At 39.2% G+C, this 21,821-nt stretch overlaps 1 protein-coding gene across 1 annotated transcript in view; it reads left to right on the top strand.

Moving 5' to 3' along the window:
* The window catches only part of brd7 (bromodomain containing 7), a 38,383-nt gene that overhangs the window by 13,330 nt on the left and 3,232 nt on the right, over positions 1–21,821 (top strand). The window contains exons 4-14 of the mRNA XM_048606028.1: positions 266–320; positions 3,084–3,228; positions 4,925–5,035; positions 10,251–10,441; positions 11,594–11,723; positions 11,976–12,051; positions 12,897–13,004; positions 13,408–13,543; positions 14,134–14,245; positions 20,154–20,210; positions 20,816–20,924. Coding sequence (XP_048461985.1) covers positions 266–320; positions 3,084–3,228; positions 4,925–5,035; positions 10,251–10,441; positions 11,594–11,723; positions 11,976–12,051; positions 12,897–13,004; positions 13,408–13,543; positions 14,134–14,245; positions 20,154–20,210; positions 20,816–20,924 — 1,230 coding nt within the window. The remainder of the gene's footprint in view (positions 1–265; positions 321–3,083; positions 3,229–4,924; positions 5,036–10,250; positions 10,442–11,593; positions 11,724–11,975; positions 12,052–12,896; positions 13,005–13,407; positions 13,544–14,133; positions 14,246–20,153; positions 20,211–20,815; positions 20,925–21,821) is intronic.

Genomic DNA, 21,821 nt, shown 5'->3' with positions numbered 1-21,821 from the left:
GGAACTAGTTTCCACTTTGTTTTCAGGTAGAATGTTCCAGATCCCAAAAAACTCGAGTGAAAATATTTCTCCTCATTTGTCCGTTAGGTCTTTTGTCAATGATTTTAAATTTATGCCTCTAGTTGCAAGATTAAATGTCGAGTTTATATTGATTTTTAATTAAAAATTTAAAAAAAGTTCTGACCTATGCATCTTCGCTGCCTTTCATTGAATTTTAGGCACACATTTAACTTGCTAATTTGTTTCATTTCTGTTCATATTAAAGAATATCAAACACCCTTTCAAGAATTGCAGTATCAACTGTTGCGGCAACTTCAGAGGCAAGTAGTAGCTGTTCAAAGAAGCAATGGAATGGATGGGGGAGCTGGGCTTGACCATGACAACAGTTATTTTGATGCATTGTTAACATTTAGATTTTTTAGAAGCTGCAACTGTTCTACATTTTCAAAAATGAATGTAAAATTTGTATTGAAAATAATTGGATTGTATGACACATTGCTACAGTATTGAATCACAAAATAGTTATATCACTATGCAGAAGCAATTCAGCTAGTACCACTGTCCGCCCTTGCCCCATAATCCTGCAATTTTCATTGTTATCTTCGTGTATGAATTAAATTCCCCTTTGAAAGGCAAAATTGAATCTGTTTCCATCACCCACTCTGATACAGCATTCCAGATCCTAGCCATTCACGATGTAGAAAAATATTTTCTCATGCCACCTTTTGATTCTGTCACCTATCGCCTTAAATCTAACTCCTCTGGTTCTTGACCCCTCTTCCAAAGGAAACAGTTTCTTTCTGTTTACTTTGTTCAGATTTTGTTTTGAACATTTCTATCAGATCTTCTCTCAGTCTTCTCAAAGAAGAACAATCTCAACTTATGTCATCTATTCCCATAACTGAAGTCTTTCATACCTGGGACATCTTCTCATAAACCTTTTCAGCGCCTTGTCTAAACCCTCCTTAAAGTTGAATGCCTGGAATTGGACGCACCACTCCCATTGCAACAGAATCTATGTTTTCTCAAGGTTCTTCGTGACTTCCTTGTTTTTATATTCTTTGACCCTTTCTGTAAAGCCCAGGATCCCATATGCCTTTTTAACCACTTCCTCAACTTATCCTGCCACCTTCAATAATTTGTGTACACTTGCACCCAGGTTCCTGCACTCCGTTTAGAATCATACCCTTTGGTTTATTTTGTCTCCCCTATCTTTCCCTCCATAATGTGTCACTACATGTTTCTCTGCATTAAGTTTCATCTTCCGTACAGCTGCATGTTCCATAAGCCTCTTAAAAGCTATCACTATCCTCACAATTTAGAATAATTCTAAGTTTGTCTTATCTTTGGGGTTATATTCCCAAAAATATGACATTAAGTGAACCTTTGATTCTGATATGAATCGATGTTAAAACTGGTGTTGGGTTGTGTGGAGTCTTCATTAGCCAAAAAAAACACTATTCTTGTACATTTAAAAACTGAAATATGGCACACAACATGACTGACTGAATTCCTACATTGCTAAATAAAATAATTGTTGAAATAAATGTTTAAAAACCTATTTAAGAGGAAGACATTACATTTTGCTTTACTTGTCTCTAGTTGCTGCCATCTCTGAGGTCTGTTTGTCCCACTGCTCAGTGGGACTGCATCTCATGGCTGGTTGCAGGGCCTTATATTTTGGCTTACTGGTAACCATTGGATTGTCAGTGGTGCATTGGCTCACTAGCATTTCTTCCCCTGTCTCTCCCTGTAAAAGTGGCCTGGACTATAGGATTCCTGCTGCAGATTGTGTCTAGTGGCTGATAGGGCAGGTCTGTCCTCAGCTCACTGAATTTGGCCCTCCTTAAGCTGTGTAAGTTGCTCTAGATTTCCCCATGCCTTTTCTCCATTGCTAATCCAAAATCTAGGAAACTCTAATTCCTAAATGCTCCCCTACTGACACTTGATTCACCTTCTTACCCAGAAAATGGACTGGTAATACTTAATTGCTTGTTGGGTCAGAAACACTGCTCTTAAAAATTCTACTGAACACACTTCAGAAACACATCTTCCTCTTGTCCCTGTCCAATGTTGCTATCTCAGTTTATATTAAGAAAATTGAAGTCCCCTCTTTAATAACTACTGTATAGTTCTCATACCCCTCTGTAATTACCCTGCAGATTTGTTCCTCAATATCTTCTTAGTAGTTGGTGACTTATGGAATACACCTAGTAGTGTAATGGCACGTTTATCATTATTAACTCTAAGCAAGTAGTTTCTGACCTTGGTCCCTCCAGGCAATGCCCTTTGACAACCAGTCTTTTATCCTCTTAATCAATACTACCACTCTTTCTGCCTTTTTTTTTTGCTACCCTACCCTTCCTGTATTCAGAAATATTTAGTACCCCTCTGTAATCACCACACATCATATTCTGTCTTTGCTTTTTTGACCTGCAGCTCATCTTATTTTACCACATATTTGTAGACCTGAGTTAGATCTTACTGTAGTTCATCTTAGTCTGGTTCCACTAATACCTTATAGTGTCTTAGTCCAGTGCTATGTCTCTTTCCCAATTCTTTCTGAACATTTTCTATCTTTCCTCCTACTACATCCTGGTTTCCACATCCCTGGCATTTTGCTCTTGCCTTTTGTTTTTTTTCAAATGAGGGACTTTGTTTATTTAATAGCCAAGTTTTGGATCTTGATTGCTCTTGTTTAGCCTTAGTAATGTCCTACATTGTGGGCCTTGCTCCTTGAGTAGATTTTAAACAGTAACTTCAAATTGTGAGCTAACCACTTAACTTTGAAGTGCAATATGCTGTATTGGGATTTGACAAGTTATGTAACAAATATATGTTGGTGTCCGTGAAGAAGTGTATTTATTGAATTTGTGTATTCACTTTGTCATGCTTTTTGTTGCAATCGCCGATATTCTTTCAACTGTTTAATTTGCATTTTGGGCTACTCACACTAAGGTGTAACAAGATAAAGTTCAGTTTTGAAATCTGTGTATATACATTCGTTATATATACTGCAAAAGCTTGTTTGTCACATATGATCTACCAAATTTTCAGTCTTCCCTCTATGTTTCCCCCTGCAGGAAAGACCCCAATGCATTTTTTTCATTCCCTGTTACTGATTTTATTGCTCCTGGATATTCTCTGATCATTAAACACCCAATGGACTTCAGTTCAATGAAGGAGAAGGTGAAGAAAAATGAGTATCAGGACCTCGAGGAATTAAAGGTACAGTAATTGAAATGTTGATTGTACATTATGCTCAATTAGCAATAAATATCTAAAATGTGGTCAAAAGATTTTGAAAAATCAGCAGAACTTTCTTTTAAGAAACTCTAACCTGTCTGCCCCCTTCTTACAGTGTGCACATAGCTGTTACCGGGACTGTGTCCAGTCTCTGATGTTCAATACAGTGTCAGCACAATTGATTTGCTTGGTTATGAAAGCAGTATTGACAAAATGTGACCACAGTAAATGTGGCTTTGTTCATAATTCTAATGCAACTACTGCTTTTAAAGTAATATGGATTATATAGCAAATGAGAGGATTCTACAGCTTCTAGTAAAATATATGGAGAGCAGTCTTGCTTAATATTTAAATTGAGAAAATTTTAAAGAACCCTAATCAGAGATCTGTTATATGTTCTTACTAAAGATGTTACACATTTTAGCAAACATTTATGCGGGGGGAGATCAGCATATATTTAGAAAGGGACCAGTAGAGATCAGCTGCTGGTTTTGTTGAATCTAACTCACTGGACATAAAGGTAATTTACTGCATATGAAACACTTTCAGGCGTTCCTGAACATCAGTATTACAGAAGCCATTCACCCCATCGTGTCTGGTTGTCCAAGTGAGCAATTCAGTTAGTGCACTTCTCCCCGAACCCTGCACATTTTTCCCTTTCAGTAAGTGTATTTATATATGTGTGCAAGACTTTTATACATTTGTACTGTGCATGTTGCAGCAATAAGCCAGTTTCCAAGCAACTTAAAATAACACTTGAATCCTGTTCCCAGCAATTTAACAGACATGTTTTCTTACCTCATGTTTAAACTGCGTCAGTATCACATAGTAAATTCTTCTAAAGCGTATTATTTTTAAGATATGTGTATGTAAATTTTAATTTCTTTATAAAAATGTTACGTATAATGACATTCCTGCAGCTGCGCTGGGGCATCATTTTTCATTTCAGCATATTCAAAATACCTTAGGAGTAGTTTGACAGCCCACTGTACATAATGACATCATTAGAATGGAAAATCAGGGAGGGTGTAACATGCCTGAACTCTTCACCACTGCCTAAAAGATTAAAAACAAAACAGCTTCTTGGTATCCAGCCTCTTAATTGATATTTGAAGAAGTAATCCAATATTGTTTAACATCGGTTAGAATTTGTCGCCTTACATGGGAGAGTGTTTCTGTCCTCCTGTGTAGATTATTTGACTTTGAAAGTGTTGTGCGAGGTTCTTTATTTTTATAATTAATGTAAAATCAATACATCCTACGCAATTTTCCTGTCTGTCACTCTTCAATGACTCAAGTTTCTATGTCACCTATCAAAGAAACAAAGACTATCTGAGTCACAATTTCTGTAACCACTCATCGAATTTATTGCGCACAGCTCAGAGAGAAACCCAGTGAGCTACAAGCTTAAGAATAGCCTTTGACCTCACCATTGTAATTAACAGTTGTTAAACTCTGTGTCCTTGAAGTGACACAGCTTCATCTTAAAATAATGCCATCTGTATTAGTTGGAGTCACATGAATACTACAAAAGAATAAATCATCCAGTTTGTCACATGTATTGTCACAGCGGATATAGAAGTATGTATTGAGTCAGTACAAGTAGCATTAGTAGGTTTTCAAATTGTAACCAAAATGTTGAAATTAATTTTTCACTTCAGATCTCTTTCTTTTACAGGGAGATTTTAAAATGATGTGTGAAAATGCCATGACCTATAACAGGCCAGACACTATCTACTATAAGGCTGCAAAGAAGTTGTTGCACTCTGGAATGAAAATCCTTAGCCAGGTAAATCATTAAATATATTTTTAATTTATTTCATTACGGTTTAATTGCTCAGGCTAGAGAAAACTGACACTTGTTCGCTATTTAAGTACTTTGAAATGCTAAAGTCAGTATTTATGTACAGAATTGTTTTACATTTGATTAGGGTGGCATGCTGGAAATTAAACCCTGCTATTCCCAGAGTTATAACAAACTTTTAGAGATTTTAAAAGGAAGTGGAATTCCCCAATTTTCCTGTTTTATTTTATACCCAGGTCAGACCAGATTTCAATAGTTAATGAGAAGTACTATCTATTACAAATAAGTAGACTCCAGCCACAGGTAAAGCATTATGAACTGGTGGCATGTAACTCTACTGGTTAAAACTCTAAACCTTCCTCCCACACTTCATAAACGTATCATTACACATACAAAAGAAACAGACATGAGAGGGAAAATATATGGGTGCTGTGGGTGGAGGGAAAGACTGGAAAGGCATTTCAATGCTACTTGTTCACAGGATTTGCTAAGATGATCTTTGTGCTAATCAGAACTCTACTTCTTAATCTTCCTTCTCTATGTACTTTCACTTATTTTCAAATGGTGTAGGGTGACTGGTTCAAACTTATAAAAGTCTCTAACTTATTTAATACATGTCACAACTTACAGCAACTGCTGAAGAAAAAATAAATGTTAAACAGACTTCTGGCTAACTTGATCACAGCCGAAAGCTATTCTGCTACCTATTTGACCCATCACAGCGTTGTTAACAGGCAAAAGGCCTTTGTCATTGGTCTGTGGACTCGTGACCAATTATCTGTCTGCTGCTATGGTCAGCTCGGTTCCCATTTGTACACAGCCCTTGGCTCCAGCTTGTCTGCAAATTACACTTCAACTATTGCTTGAGTAAGTGGCCATAGAAACAGCACTTACAATAAATGTCACGTTACTTGTTTTCAAAAAGTGCAGCAGTCCTTCAACCAACAGTTTTTAAAACTGTTCCTTTCCCACTTCAGTCCACAATCAAAACTACAGAAGCATAACAGACATAGTCTTTATAATTGTTTTAATTAATGAAAAATAAATTATTGGACCGAATCAGCCAAAGACCGGACATCCAGCTGAATTGCATGACGGGATTATGATATGCTGAACTGCATGGCAGTTACTGGCGACATTTCATCTTGCTTTGGGTAATTACCCTGCTCCCTGGAATTCTAAATTAAAAATAATTTATTCTTCCCATCAGTGCTTTCTCTCTTTGCTTTCTGGATTTTATTCCATCCCATTCACTATGCACATTTTATACCCCTTCAGGTACTCTGCTATTTTGAGCCCTCAGTATCTGCCATGTGCTTTTTTTCTTAACCTTCATCTTTGTATCCTTTGACTTCCAGAGATCTTTGGTCATAGTCTCACTCTGTCTTTATGGGACATATTTGCTATTTTCTCCTGCCCTGAGCATCAAGTCGTGACTTCCATTCCATTTGGGTCTAATTGTATCCTATCTTAGAAAAATAAGCCTTTCCCCAGTTTCAAACTTTTATTCCCAGCCCATCCATATTCTTTACCATAATTATCCTGAATATATCTGACTTATGGTTGCTATTTCCAAAATGCTCCCTACTGATATGTCGTCTTCTTGCTGCAGCTCATTTCTGAATATTAGGTCCAGAACTGCCCTGCCCTTTTTAAAAGGTCATCTTAAAAAACTTAAAAAAAAGTTATCCTGGATGCAGTAAAAATTTTGCTTCCCCTCTACCTTACACACCTAAAACTGTCCCAATTAATATCTGGGTATTCAAAATCCCATTTTATTTCTGCCTTATTATCCTTATACTTCAGAACTTTGACGACATATTTGATCCTCTGTGTTTCCCTGCTTGTTTGAGAGTCTGTAGTACACGCCTGATAGAGTATTGCCAGATTGTGTGATTTACTCCTACCCATTTGGTCTCATTTGATGAACCCTCAAAGATATCATCCCTCCTTACTGCTATAATTGATTCCTTGATCAATATTGCAACACCCCCTCCTCTTCAATTCCTTTCTTTGTCTTGTCCTTACAACCAGAAATGTTGAGCTGCCAATGCTGTGCTTATCTTTCAGCCAAGTCTTCTTCTTAGCTATGATATCATACTGCCACATGCCGAAATGTGCCCTCAGCTCATTTCTGTTATTCCTCAGGCTCTTTGCATTAAAATATGTTCCATTTGGCCTAGCTAAACTCACTTACTTCTTTCTTATCTATCCTAGGTTTCCTCTGCTTTCCAGATTCAGTTGTGTTTTAACTTCTAGTTCCATCTCAGTTTCTCTCCCTCTCTTAGCTATCTATCCGGATCCTCTTCCCCACAAAACTAGTTTAAATCCATTCCAATAGCATTAGCATTCATCCCTGTGAGGATTATGGTCCCATTCCTGTTCAGGTGTAACCTGTCCAACTTGTACAAGTCCTGCCTTCCTCAGAAACAATCTCAATACTTCAGGAATCTAACCTCGTCCCCTCCTCTAGCGTCTCTCCAGCCTCGCGTTCAACTCCAGTGTCCTTCTATTCTTACATTCAGTACTATGTAGCACCACGGGTAGCTTGCAGATTACTACCTTTTTAAACCTGCTTTTCAATTTTCTACCTCACTGTTTAAAATCTGCCTGCAGGACTCATTTATCTTTTTATGTTTATATCATTGGTTCCAACGTAGAGCACACCAAACTCTGGCTGTTCACCTTCATACTGCCCTGAAGCTGTTCTCTGGCATCCTTGACCCTGGCATCATAACTGCAACATACCATCTAGGGGTCACATCTGTGACCACAGAGGTACCTGTCTAGCCTCCTCGCCACTATTGCCTTTCCATACTCTTTTTTTTTTCCCTCTTCCTGAGCAGCTGGAGACCCCACATTGCCCTGGCTTCGGCTGGTCATCACAGAGGAACCATCAATCTCACTGACTTCCAAAAATGGTTTTCAAGCAAGATTGCTCAAGGGATTCCCTCACTACCTGCCCAGTCCTCCTCTTCTGTCGAGTAGTTACCCATTCCTTCTCTGCCGAGACTTCCTTAAGCTGCAGGGTGACCTGAAACATGCTGTCCACAAACCTCTCAACCTCGTGAATGCACTGTACTGCCCCCACAGCTGCTGCACCTGCTCCAAAACCGGGAGCTTCTGTCGCTCCAGCCAAGCACACTTCTCGCACACATGGTCATCCAAACTGTCAGGAGCATCAAGCGCTTTCCACATAGTACAGGATGTGCAAATTATAGGCCTGAGTTTCCCATTCATAACTGAATAGAATATGGACCCCTTGCTTTTATTTTACTTTCTCCTAAATATAAACTAGAAAGATCATATTCTTGTTTATGTTCCAAGTTCCACTCAGGCACATCAACAGTCCGTCTGCTTCTTTACCATGCTGCTTGCCTTGACCACTCTTCTGAGTGGTGCTGACTGTCTATTACAGGATCATTGCCTCACCCAATCCTCTGGGTGGTACTAACAGTTTTTATTTCAAAAATATACTTTATTCATAAAAATCTTGTTATACGTATGTAGTCGTTGGAGCAGTTCGATTCTGTACACAGTTTTTACATATGGAGAACAAACAAACCCAAGGCATTTACTTATACAAGATTTTATTTACATACGTTTGAGGCACCAGGAGAGTCTGATAAGTGAACGGATCCCATTGTACTTCGGCAGAAAGATCTTTAAACAGTAGTCTTTCCCCATTGCACCTTGGTGGCAGCTGCCCCAAGCTTTAGCGCATCCTTCAGAACGTAGTCCTGGACTTTGGAATGTCCAATTCTGCAGCACTCGGTCAACGTCAACTCTTTGCTCTGGAAGACCAACAACTTTCAGGCAGACCAAAGAGTGTCTTTCACAGAGGTGATTGTCCTCCAGGCGTAGTCAGTGTTTGTCTAGGTGTGCATCCCAGGGAACACACCGTAGAGCACAGAGTCCTCTGTCACAGCTACTCAGGATGAACGTCGACAAAAACCACTGCATCGTTCTCCAGATTTCCTTTGCAAAGGCACATTCCATAAGGCGATGTGTGACAGTCTGAACACCGCAACAGCCACTTCAAGGGCAATGGGTGGTGGCAAAGAGAGTCCGGGCCAACACGATGGATCTCATAGGTAGCACCCTTCTCACCACCACACAAGCGATGTCTTGGTGCTTGTTGGAAAGTTCTGGTGATGAGGCATTCTGCCAAATGACTTTGACCATCTGCTCAGGGAGCAGCCGGACAGAATCATGCAGGGTCTTGAGGACGCTACGTGCTGACTACTTCCTGATAAAACGTATGGTCAAAGGTGTTTTTCTTTGCACGTTTCTCCACGAAAGACAAGTGACATGGAACGATCCAACTACTTGGAGCGTTCCATGGCAGTGCAGCCAGTACCATCCCTCGCAACACCTGGGATAGATAGAACCTCTGTACTTTTAGTGATGCTGACTGCATGTCACAGCGTCCTCACCTCACCTGCTCCTCCTAGGAGATGCTGACTGCATGTCACAGCGTCCTCACCTCACCTGCTCCTCCTAGGAGAAGCTGACTGCATGTCACAGCATCCTCACCTCACCTGCACCTCCTTGGAGATGCTGACTGCATGTCACAGCGTCCTCACCTTGCCTGCATGTCGGTGTCCTTCCCTCACCCTCTCCTCTCTCAGCAATGCAGTCCCACAAACTGTCTGATTTAAAATTAACTGAACTCTTGATGGTTTTCAATAAGTTATTTTGCTTAATATGGCTTGATTCCTAATTCAGTCTCAACAACATTTTGAAACTTTACCTTGGAAACAACATTTGGACGTTTTTGAGTGTTCCGTTTTATTTAATGACTGCCATTAAGTGCTGTGCTTGCAGGCCCAGTGGAGATCTATATCGAGCTTCACGAGCTTTTAGCTGAGGTAGATAGCATCCTGTCAGGATTGACTATTCTGGAGAGAATTGTACTGGAGAGTTTTCTGCATTAGGCTGTTCCAGAGTTAGTTCTGTGGATGCCTACAAGCTCTGAAAAGCTGAGATGTCCGGAGAATGCACAAAGTACAACATCTATAGACCATGTCCATTTTTACATAAGTCCAAGTAAAATACATTTTTCCACATGTTAACTTAGTACCAGAATTGATTGAGAAGTAGTGACTATTACTTATTCAGTTCTACATCTGTGGCCATTTAGTAGTGGCACTCTGTATTCTGTGTAGACGACTCACTCAGTATGTGATTGTCTCTTTAGGAGAAAATCCAAAGCCTGAAGCAGAGTATAGATTTCATGCAGGATCTGGAGAAATCCCATAAGCAAGGGGAGAAGCTAAGGACAGGAGATTACAATGGGGAACGGAGGAAAGATGAGATGGATGCCAGAGGGGAACCAATGCAAACTGATGACCGAGAGAGATCAGCTGATCAGCAGAATGAAGACCAAAGGTAAGGTATTGTGAACACAGCTCATTACTTCTACAACTTGCATGAAACTGTTGTCACGGTGACTAGTTTGAGTGGAAAGAAATTGTATGTCATAATTGAGGATAGAACTGAGTTTTCAAACAGTAAGTATCTTCACATTAGAAGCATTTCACATAGTTAGCAAAGAAGGTATTCCTTTAAAGCGTTTATTTTGGCAATTACTGACAGTTTTTGAGAACATGTGGAAATGCAATTTGATGTAAGGGTATTTGCTTAAAAAAAAACTATTGCATCCTTGTTCCAGTAATACTGCACTAACATTTCCATAGAGATTGTTGAGTTTAAATCAGATGCACTGACGATGCTGGCACTGATGTTGTATGTTCAGTGTTTGGGGTGATAAACACCTACTTGAGTATTTCTTATGAGTGGAGAATTGATGGAGATTGTGAGGCAAGTGACTTAATTGTTACATCCCCCGTGGTAACTTTAGTTGAGGATCTTCACTGTCAAAGTTCATTTACAACACCTGGTTCTTGGTGAGATATTGGCAGAGTACCAGTACCTGTAAAGATGTATTACAGTATATGAGATGAGGTAAAATTAATCAGAGGACAGATTGGAAAAGGAAGGCTAAGAGAACGAGTGTCTACAGCAATTATTAATTTAGTTCTTAATTCAGTTTATACATTAAATGTCATTTAATTTCTGAGAACTGTTAAGATCATTTTTATTACATAATATTAGAAAGAAACTTGAATTTATATCATGACTTTTACAACCATAGAACATCTCAAACAGCTTTACAGCCAATGATGGATATTTGTTTAGTCATTTGTAGGAGAGACTGCCAGTTTGTGCGCACAGTTCTGAGAAGCAACAATGTGATAATGACCAGATATTGATTTTATTCAAAATAGGGCCGTACAATGTTTTAAGTCTTGCTGAGAAAACAGATGGTGTCTGAGTTTAACATCTCATCCAAAAATTAATGATAATGTTAAATATTGATTTCTTCTTTATAGAATGCATGTTATTTGCATTCTGAGGGTTCCATAATTGTCCATTTTAATGCATATCAAAGTTAAATATGGGGACGTATTTCAGTAATGTTAGGGAGACAGCGAATGATTGTGTGATCAATGATTATTTTCTGCTGACTGCTTTACAAAGGCTGGAAAAGGAATCACGTGAGGATGCATCCAGCAGTGCCAATCATGTGATTGACAGGGAATTGGAAAAAGTTGATCGTATTATTGAGGAATCTTCTGGAAAACTGACCCGGCGTAAAATAGATAGTAAGGTAAATGCTGTTTCCTTTATTTAATGTGATGAGTCAAGGTGTTGAATTTTTGTACTGTTTAAGGATTTCTTAGTTTTATTTTAAAATGACGTGCCTTTCCATCACACCAAATGCTGACATCTGAAAGCACAGGTAAGATCAGTGGGTTTGCAGCACCTTTGGAAGGATATCACTTCCTCTGGCTTTGGAAAAAAAAGGAAGACAAATATTGACACAATTAAAATTCTTCAAATGTTTAATTTTTATTTTCAGTTTGAATTCCGAAGAAGAAAAGTTGATGGCACCACTACCCTTGGAATTCTTAGTGCAGTAGAACCTGACATGGGAGGTAAGAGATTGTGGAAAAATGAGTTACATTGGTGCCAGAATATTTCAGTGTGTTAGAGCTCATCAGTCTAACTGCAATAAGAAGATTAGTAATTCAAATTAAAAATATATGATCCATACTGCAGCAGTTCAAGAACTCAGTTCCGCACCACCTTCTCAAGGGCAACTAGAGATGGGCAGTAAATGCTGGCCAGCCAGCAACGCCCACATCCCACAAATGAATAAAGAAAAAAACTTCAAGCTACTGTTACACAGTCCTCTGCATTGCATCTTCATGTCCAGTGCGTCAGGCAATTCTTTTGGCCTTTCACGGTTAGTTGCTCTTTGGGTTTATCAATGTGAGATGCTGATGAGCTTGTGGAATAGTTGCCCTAGGGAGTCAAGTATTTTTCTTTTAATGTTAGCTATTGCCATCAATTCCTTACACATTAGCTTCTGCAATCTTGGGTTGGATATTGTTCATAGTCAGCATTCTCCTTTGGCCCCATCCTGAGAAGAGCATTCTTTAGCTGCTGTATTGACATTTTGACTTCACCGCCCCAACTACATGGTGACCTGTCGATGGGCAAGCTAACTTGTGTGGAATTGTGTGCACCTTTCTACTGGGCATATGAGCTTACTGGGGTCTGAGCTGAAATTTTAGAACCTACTAAATACCCCTAAGAATAGTAAACAAAATTTCTTGTCATATTTTTTGGGGTACATTCAAAAGCAGGTATCTAAAGTGAAAGAGATGTTTTAGCATAAACTGTTCCACCTAAGTCCATGTTTAGTGCTGTCATTATACTTGATCATTTACGTTCACTTAGCACAGTATTACTAAAACACGCTGCTGCTTTATTGCAGACCCAAGTTACTGTCCATTGAAGCTTGGTGTGATGGCTGGCAGATTACAGTCTGGAATCAATACCCTGCAAGGATTTAAGGAGGACAAACGTAATAAAGTCATTCCAGGTTAGTGCTGCAAATGTATTGGTTCCATGAAAGTTAGACGGCCTTAAGCCTTTTTAGCAGTTTTACATACCTTCTGCAAAGCCAAGGATGCCACAGAGAGCAAGCAGCAGGGCAGTTCCATGATACCTTCACTTAAATTGCAGAGATTATTGCCACTGCACTGATTTTCATTGTTAAGCAGAATCATTCATTGGTAATGTATTGGGTGAGTTCTAATTTGCCTGGAAATTTAAGGGGTTTGTAAGTAGAGTCTAACACATTATTCTAGAGTTATATCTTTCACTAACAATTTCAACCCACTGTGAGATCAAGGTGTGGTCACGTGAACCTGACTTTTTGTTTGCTGCAGGGTTTTCTTTAGAAGTAAACTGCTTTTATTTGTCACTGTTATGTTTTGTTGCAGTGACCTACTTGAATTATGGACCATTCAGTTCTTACGCTCCAGTTTATGATTCTACTTGTGCTAATCTCAGCAAAGAGGATTCAGACCTGGTATATTCAACATATGGTGATGAATTGGGTATGTCGGGATCCTTCAGGTGAGTGCCAACCCTAATTCTTTAAAGAAATCCATGAAAATTGGCATGTGTACTCCAGCACTAGTGAATGAACATCAGAAATGTAGTGCCAATCATGATTGTTCCACTCCAATGTATAATCTTATCAATTAATTGGAGAGTGATATCACAGTTGGCAGCACAGAATAGTCATCTGATTATGGAATAATTCCTCTCAGTTTCTATGTGAGACAAACTAAAACAATTCTGTTTCTTATGACTGGTTTCCTGCTGCCTTGACTTTAAGTAAAACTTTAAAAAGGAAAATGCACAATGCTACTGAGACTTAGCTAAATGACATTTATTCTATGAATTGCTCACAAATAAACTGGTCAGATGTATGACATTAGAAGTCTCTTTATTTTCTAAACCAGGAAAGTTAATGCAATTAATTGTGTTGCATTGTTTTTTTAAAAGAAGTATAGGAATCTGTCATCAGACATTTTCTGGTCAAACCTAAATATGATTCAATTCTTAATGTTTGTGGAGCAAATGTCTAAATAAAATTACCTATAAATAGGGCAGTCAGAAATCGAAGCATTGACTAATATCGAGAGCCTATTTGTTCCCAGTGTACAGCAGTTTTTGGCAAGCAATGAAGACTACAGTGTGAACATGGTGGATAATTTACTGGATTCCCTTACCAATGGTGAACATTCTAAAGCAATGAAAGAGCTGGAAATAGTAAGTGTGCAATTCTCTGCTAAATGTTTGATTCTAAGAAAATGTTTCAGTCTACATATGAGAAGATCTCTGGACATTTGCAGCTTGGGTTATGTGTTTAAACATTATCACAAATAAAACAGTAACAAATGCAGCTGGTTTAAAAAGTCCATCACTGCAAATAAATGATTTACTAATCCAAACATGAAATCTGTTGCGCATTTAACAATTAAAATAAGTAGTCAAGCACTGAAGATTTTGGTCTCAATGAAGGTTCTCTTATGGTATTTCTAATGGAATTATATGGATCAGGCTCTTATTCTGATTTTCAATTGCTGATTTTTAGTGTTGTTGGAAATGGAATCGATGATTAAATTGAGATGAGAGGAGTTCTTGTTTATCAATAGTTATTTGTCTCACTAGAATAGCATGAAAGGGGCAAACCAACATTTATATGGCATGAGAGTGCTCATTGGTTATCAGGTGGACTCTGGTAGAGACAAAAACAGAAATTGCTGAATAAGCTCAGCAGGTCTGGCAGCATCTGTAAAGAAAAATCAGAGTGAACATTTCGGGTCTGGTGACCCTTCCTCCAAACAGGACTCTGGTAGAGGCCTCGCCACGGAGAACACACCAATTAATGACGATTGACATTTTTTAAAAATTTTAAACTAAGAAGGTTCACCCTGGTCAAGACATTGCCCTGAGAAATGATTGTCACTTATTTTGTTGACTGCGGCACAGCATATGTACGTGTTCGTTCTGTCTAAGGCCCTCTCTATTAATATGTAGCTTCCAGAATGCAAGTTTGCCACACTGAGCCAACTTTCAATCCTAAATTAACTGTCAGTCTCAGTCCTTGCACACTCAGAATTATCCAGTAAATGTCTAATTGGGAATCACATCTAATGTTGGACACTTTTGTGAGTTTTCATTGTGCAGCCTGGTTGTTTACAGTCAGTACTTATCTTCTAGCAAACAGAAAAAGAGATTTGCTGTTTGGTTTGATCTACGTACCTGGCATCACACTGGCACTGAAGTTTATATACCACATTACTCAGTTGTGTAATAGAACATATTTTTGGTTTGTAGGCACAATCCTGTTAGTGGCAAACACCTCTTGTGTTGCTTCTGCACAGTAGCAACATGAATCAACCAACTTCACATATTGTTCAAACCTTTGAAATACCTTGACCTTTTTGGGTAATCTGAGGTGGACTGAGAAATTTTCAGGACTAATGATAATGGCCTTAGAGCTGTTCGTGAATTTATACAATGCATCTCGAAAAATTATCTGACAAGGTTGACTTTATGAGCCACTTTAGAGAATGTAGAACTGTAGGAATCCCAACATGTTTAATGACCAGTGAAGGTAGTTGGGATCCTTGTAGTGCCAAATGCTGTAAGATTGACCTTATTTGCAACATTGAGTAAAGACTAAGTCATTTGTTTGTCATGCAAGCTTGATGATTAAAAAAAGGGTGCACTGGAGCCATCCTTTGGGATAACAGCTACCCCAGTCAAATAGTTAGTGTGGAGACGGGGGTGACTGAGGTTTGAGTGTCTGTAAGGTTGTTTTGAGGGTAAAAGGATTTAGTCTTTCCTCCTGATATTTTTCAGTCTTTACAGTATGTTATAGTATAGCTACTATAACACAGGTCATGTTTACTTGTGTGTAATAAACATTGATGTTCTTTTAATAAAAGTACATTGGCAGCTTCTTGTGAATATGCTCATGATAAACTAAAGCAAAAATAAAATGTCTGGTTTATTAAGCCAGGACTCACTCTGCGATATGACTTTTCCAGTATAGGTTCATAAAATGTTTTTGGTCACTTTGTTGTCTTTTTGACAAAGGCCAAAAATATGTAAAACTTTAGTATTTTCTAATTTGCTTCTCTGTTTAACAATTTTTTCCCCAGTGATGGTTGTGCTGACAACCGAGATAAACAGGCAACAGATCGAGACAATGTATCCATGCCTGACCACTGCCGCTTTAAATGCTTTCCAGCTCATTGGCTTTCTTATTTTGTCAATGTTTTTCCTTGTCATGAGAACACAAGAAATAGGAATAAGAGATGACCAAATGAGACTGCTGCACCAATCAGTATGATCATGGATGATATTGGCCTTTGATGTCACTTTCCTGCACACTCCCCATGTCTCTTGATGCCCTGACATCGCAGCCTTAAACATATTCGATGATGGGGCATCTGCAACCTTCTAGAGTAGAGAGTTCCACAGGTTCCCATCTCCCCAAGTGAAGAAATGTTTCCTTATCTCCGTTGTAAATGAACAGCCTGTAATCCTAAACCTGTGACCTCCCACTGTTCTAGATGGTCCAGCCAGTGGAAACAATTCTCCATACTTATCAAACTCCTTCATAACCTTAAATATTTCAATGAGATCACCTAATGTTCATTTGAACTCCAGAAAATATAGACCCAATTTAGTCAGCTTTTTATCGTGGGAAAGTTTCTAAACTGGAAAAGACTATTATTGCTAAGACATGATTTTTTTTTTCCAAGTGGTCTGGGAGCACTGATAGTTTTATCAGTACAGTAGAAAGCATCCAAACAGGAAATAGGATCATAGAATCCCTACTATACAGATGGAGGCTATTTCACACATTGAGTTTGCACTGACTTTCTGAAGAGCATCCCACGCAGACCCAGACCACCACCGTATGCCTGTAACCCTGTACTTACCATGGCTAACCCACCTAATCTGCACATCTTTGGACTGTGGGCGGAAACCCATGTAGACACAGAGAACTTTACCCAAGGCTAGAATTGAACCCAGGTCCCTGGCACTGTGCTGCCCTAATAGTGAGCAAATATGTTCCCATAAAGGCAAAGGGTGGGACAAAGATCAAAGGACATAAAGATTAAGAATAAAAGAAAATCTTATGGTAGAAACTGAGAGCTCAGTGCAACAGAGTACCTCAAGGAGTATAAAACAAAACGCAGAGGGATAACAAAAGGACAATTAGGAAGCAAAGAGAGTGCATGAGCAAGTATTAATGGGTAGAAAGAAGGAAAACCTGAAGGGTTTTGAAAAATATAAACAGCAAGTGAATAACTAGGGAAATAGTACAGAGCATAGAAGTAACTTGCATGTGGACCCAGAAGACTTGGGTACAGCCCTCAATGGATACTTTGCATTGGTCTTACTCATGGAAAAGGACGATGCAGTTATAAACATCAGGGTGGAGCGCTGTGAAATATTACAAGAAATTAAAATAGAATGAGGAGGTACTCGTGAATCTAGCAACCTTAAAAGTGCATAAATGCCCAGATGTGATGTATCCTGGCCTGTTGAGGGAGTCAAGGCAGGAGGTATCAGGAGCCCTGGTGGTAATTTTCAAATCCTGTCTAGCTACAGTTGAGGTGCCAGAGGACTTCTAACATTGTCTCATGTTTAAAAAGGACAAGAGGAAAGGATTGATCACATAATTCAATTACAGGCCAGTCAGGAAGACCTCGGTGATGGGGAAATTTTAAAAATTCTTTTGTTTGTAATTCACTCATGGAACATGGGCATTGCTGGCTGCCCCTATTTGCCTTGAAAATAATTCTGAGGGATAGAATATATCTGCACTTGGAGAAACACAGTTTATTTGGGAGAAGTCAGCATAAATTGTTAAGGGAAGGTTGACAAATTTAACTATTTTAAAGAGGTAACCACAAGTACTGATGAGGATAATGTGTATGATATGGTGTAAATGGACTTCAGCAAAGTTTTGGGTAGTGTCCCTCATGGCAGATTGGTTTTGGGATCTAAAATTGGCTGATAGGCAAAAAGCAGAGGGTGATGGTAAAGGATTGTTTGTGTGTTTCTGTTTCCAGTGTGGGATTCCTCAGGGCCTGGTGCTGGGGCCCTTGCTGTATGTGGTGTCCGTTAATTCTTTGGTCTTGAATTTAGGGGTTATGATAGAGAAGTTTATGGATGACATGAGAATTAGTAGGGTGTTAGTAAACAGCTGGAGCATATCAACAGACTGTTCAGGCGGGCAGAACAGTGTCAAGTGAAATTCAGTCTCAGTGTGAGGTAATGCACTTGGGGAGGGGCTAACAACACAAGGGATTACACTATGAATAGTGGGAAGGTTCTGATGAACAAAGGGACCTTAGTGTGCATTTCCACAGATCCCTGAAGTTTGCAAGGCAAGTAGATAAGGTGATTAAGGAGGCTTCTGGGATACTTGAATAGAGTGAATAGGCAAGGTCTTTTTCCCCAGAGTGGGGGAGTCCAAAACTAGAGGGCATAGGTTTAAAGTGAGAGGGGAAAGATTTAGAAAGGACCTGAGGAGTAACTTTTTCAGAGGGTGGTGCATGTATGGAATGAGCTGCCAGAGGAAGTGGTGATGGTGAGTACAACTACAACATTGAAAACGCATCTGGATGGGTATATGAATAGAAGGATATAGAGGGATATGGGCCAAATGCTGGGAAATGGGACTAGGTCAGATTGTGATGTCTGGTCAGCATTGACAAGTTGGACTGAAAGGTCTGTTTCTCTGCTGTGTGACTCTACTACTTGCTTTTATAAGCTGAAGCATTGAATACAAGGGCAAGGAGATTATGTTGGTGCTGTATAAAACAATGATTAGGCCTGCATTGGAGCATTGCTTGCAGTTCTGGTCACTACATTACAGGAAGGATGTGCTTGCGGTAGAGAGGGTGCAGAGAAGATTTACCAGGATGCTGCCTGAGCTGAGAGGAAAGATTGGATACGTTGATCAATAACCAGGGGGCATAGATTTAAGGTAAGAGATAGAAGGCTAAGATTAGAGTTGTGAATTTTTTTTTCCACTGAGGGTAGTGGGAGTCTGGAACTCACTGCCTAAAAGGGTGTTTGAATCAGAAACTCTTGTAACATTAACATTAGATATTTCTGTTCTGTTGCCATAGTCTCCAGGGTGCAGACTAAGATTTGGATTAGTGCAGTCAACCTTTTTTGATTGATTAGTCTGGACATGCTGAACTGAATGACCACCTCCTTTGCTTTGAATATCTTCAGTCTATAAAACTGCACAGTATTCCACCAAAGTACATTATATCTATAGTAAGACTTCATTCTAGAACTCCAATTCCCTTGCAATAAAGACCTGTATGATATTTGCTTTCCTAATTGTCTGATGTACCTCCATGTTGACTTTTTGTGTTCCTTGTATGAGTGCATCAACACTTAATTTTCCAGCCTTTTTAAAACAGTTTGCTTTTCGATTCTCTCCAATGTGACTAACCTCACACCTCCCTATATTATGCTCAGTCTGCCACCTTGTCGGTTTCACATGTAACCTGCCTATGTCTTTTGCAGGCTCTTTGTGTCCTTTTATTATCTAGACTATCCCTCCTCCTTTTCTATTCATGGTCAAATGTGCTTCAGAACTCTTTAGTTCAGCTGCATACCACCAGCTTGCCTAAAATGTCTTGCCTAAACACGGTGCTTCCTGGTCTGATGAGAAGTGAAGGAAGACAAAGATAGACTGAATTGCAAGCAGTTGATGGTCATGAGGTGGAGGTTGAGCAAAGGAGACAGAAGTAAGGAGATGGGCAATGAAGGGGTGACTTTTAAAGATTTTTAGGATTTTTAACTCCTGAAAATGTTTGTGTGGTATAGTAGAGATAATCTGTTTTAACTGTATAACAATGCTCTCTGTTAAAAGATTAAGCCTTACTTTATTGCATACAACTATGCCAAAATAATTTGTTACAGCCACATTCACTGTACAACTTGCATTTCATTTTGACTCAAAGCTACAGGAACATGCCAGATTCATATTTCATACTGAGTTGGGTGTACTTTGTGATACTACAAACTTCAGTATACATTTACCTCTTTCTAGTTTAATAGTAACACATGAAGTGTTCTGTAACTCATTTTGTTGATATTTAGTATTTATTTTCACAATCAAATCTTGCAGACTACACATAACAATGAAGACGAACTGAATATTCTTCATACCTCTGAAGACGTACAGGTAACACTGATATCTGCTCATGTAGTATCCCCTTAAGAGTATAATGTTTGTGTTGTGAATCTGAATAGCTGCAAAATTTCCTGCTGATATGAAGCCATTGTGTTAATACACAGGTTTAAAGTATCTTGAATCTTGAAACATTTGATGTTTTTAAGCATATATTTTTAGCTCCTAAAATGGGCACGGTGGTGTAGCAATGCAGGATAGGTGTATCACACAAACTTTCCTATTTTGCAGCAACATTCATATAATATATGTTGTACGTGCTCAGTCTGTTCAACAGATCTGCTGATATTTGGAAATATACAACTGAAATGGCTATCTAGTCATTTTTCATTCACTAACCAGCCTTTTAAGCTCCCAGTATGATTATGGAGAGATTGGACAGATATCCAGCCTTGTCCTCACTCCGTATTGCCAGCTGCATTAGGCTGAAGAACTGTGAAGTGCAGTCATGAAGAATTTTGACATTATCTCAGAATCTGCTTTTTTTTTAAACTAGTGCAGGTTTAACTATTGTCACTTGTAATATATAATGCACAACTGACTCCTTGTTAAAAATAAAAGGTTTCCTTTTGAGTCACACTGCCCTTTCTTCGTTCTAGAGTGCTCCTGCTGAGTCCCCTCGGCAACCACTGGAGTCAGCCTTTGGCTGTATCAGTGACAGTTTTGCTTCTCTACAATCAGTAATAAATGGGGAGCCTGAATCAGAAGGTATGTAAGAGGTGCTTATACTATACACAAATCTTCTCCCAAGGTCCTGTTGTACTCTGACATAATCTTCATTGTTCTAGTTTGGTGTCATCTGCAAACTTACTAACCATACCTTGTATATTTCATCATTTATATAAATGATGAAAAGCAGTGGACACAGCACTGATCCTTGTGGCACACCACAAGTCACAGATCTCCAGTCTCTGTTTGATTTTTTTTTGATAATAGAATCCCTACAGTGTGGAAACAGGCCCTTCAAGTCCACACCAACCCTCTCAGCATCCCACTCAGAACCCATCCCCTTATACTGCCCCTAATCTACACATCCCTGAACACTACTGGCAATTTAGCATGGCCAGTCCCCCTAGCCTGCACATCTTTGGGAGGAAACCGGAGCACCCAGAGAAAACCCACACAGACACGGGGAGAATGTGCAAACTCCACACAGACAGTCGCCTGAGGGTGGAATCGAACCCGGGTCCCTGGTGCTGTGAAACAGCAGTGCTGCCCCTTTTTAATATGCTCTGTTTTAGATGAACACAAATCCTGGCGTAATGTGGAGGAGACAGTTTTGTTCACCTTTTTGAAAAGGAAGCAGTTTTAACTGCTGCAAGATTAGCAGCCACATCTGGCTCATTTCCTTTCGCACCTGTTACTTTGATCTGCTGCCCAGCATTGAATTAATTTCTCTTTATTACCTACTGCCTTTCTTTCATAAATGTGATAACTTTAATAGCCAAACACTCATGCAGTGCTCATTACAAGTTACACATACCTACCACCCCCCACTATGAAGCTAATACAAAAATCTAAGCAGGTCCACTCTGTTTAATTTCTGATAGATGGCAGTTGGCACTTCTGCCACTCCCCCAGTTTTGTAGTGGAGCATCTGGTGTG

Source organism: Rhincodon typus, chromosome 15 (genome assembly GCF_021869965.1).
Source record: "Rhincodon typus isolate 14 chromosome 15, sRhiTyp1.1, whole genome shotgun sequence".
Lineage (NCBI taxonomy): Eukaryota > Metazoa > Chordata > Chondrichthyes > Orectolobiformes > Rhincodontidae > Rhincodon > Rhincodon typus.
This window is presented reverse-complemented; position numbering and strand designations above follow the sequence as displayed.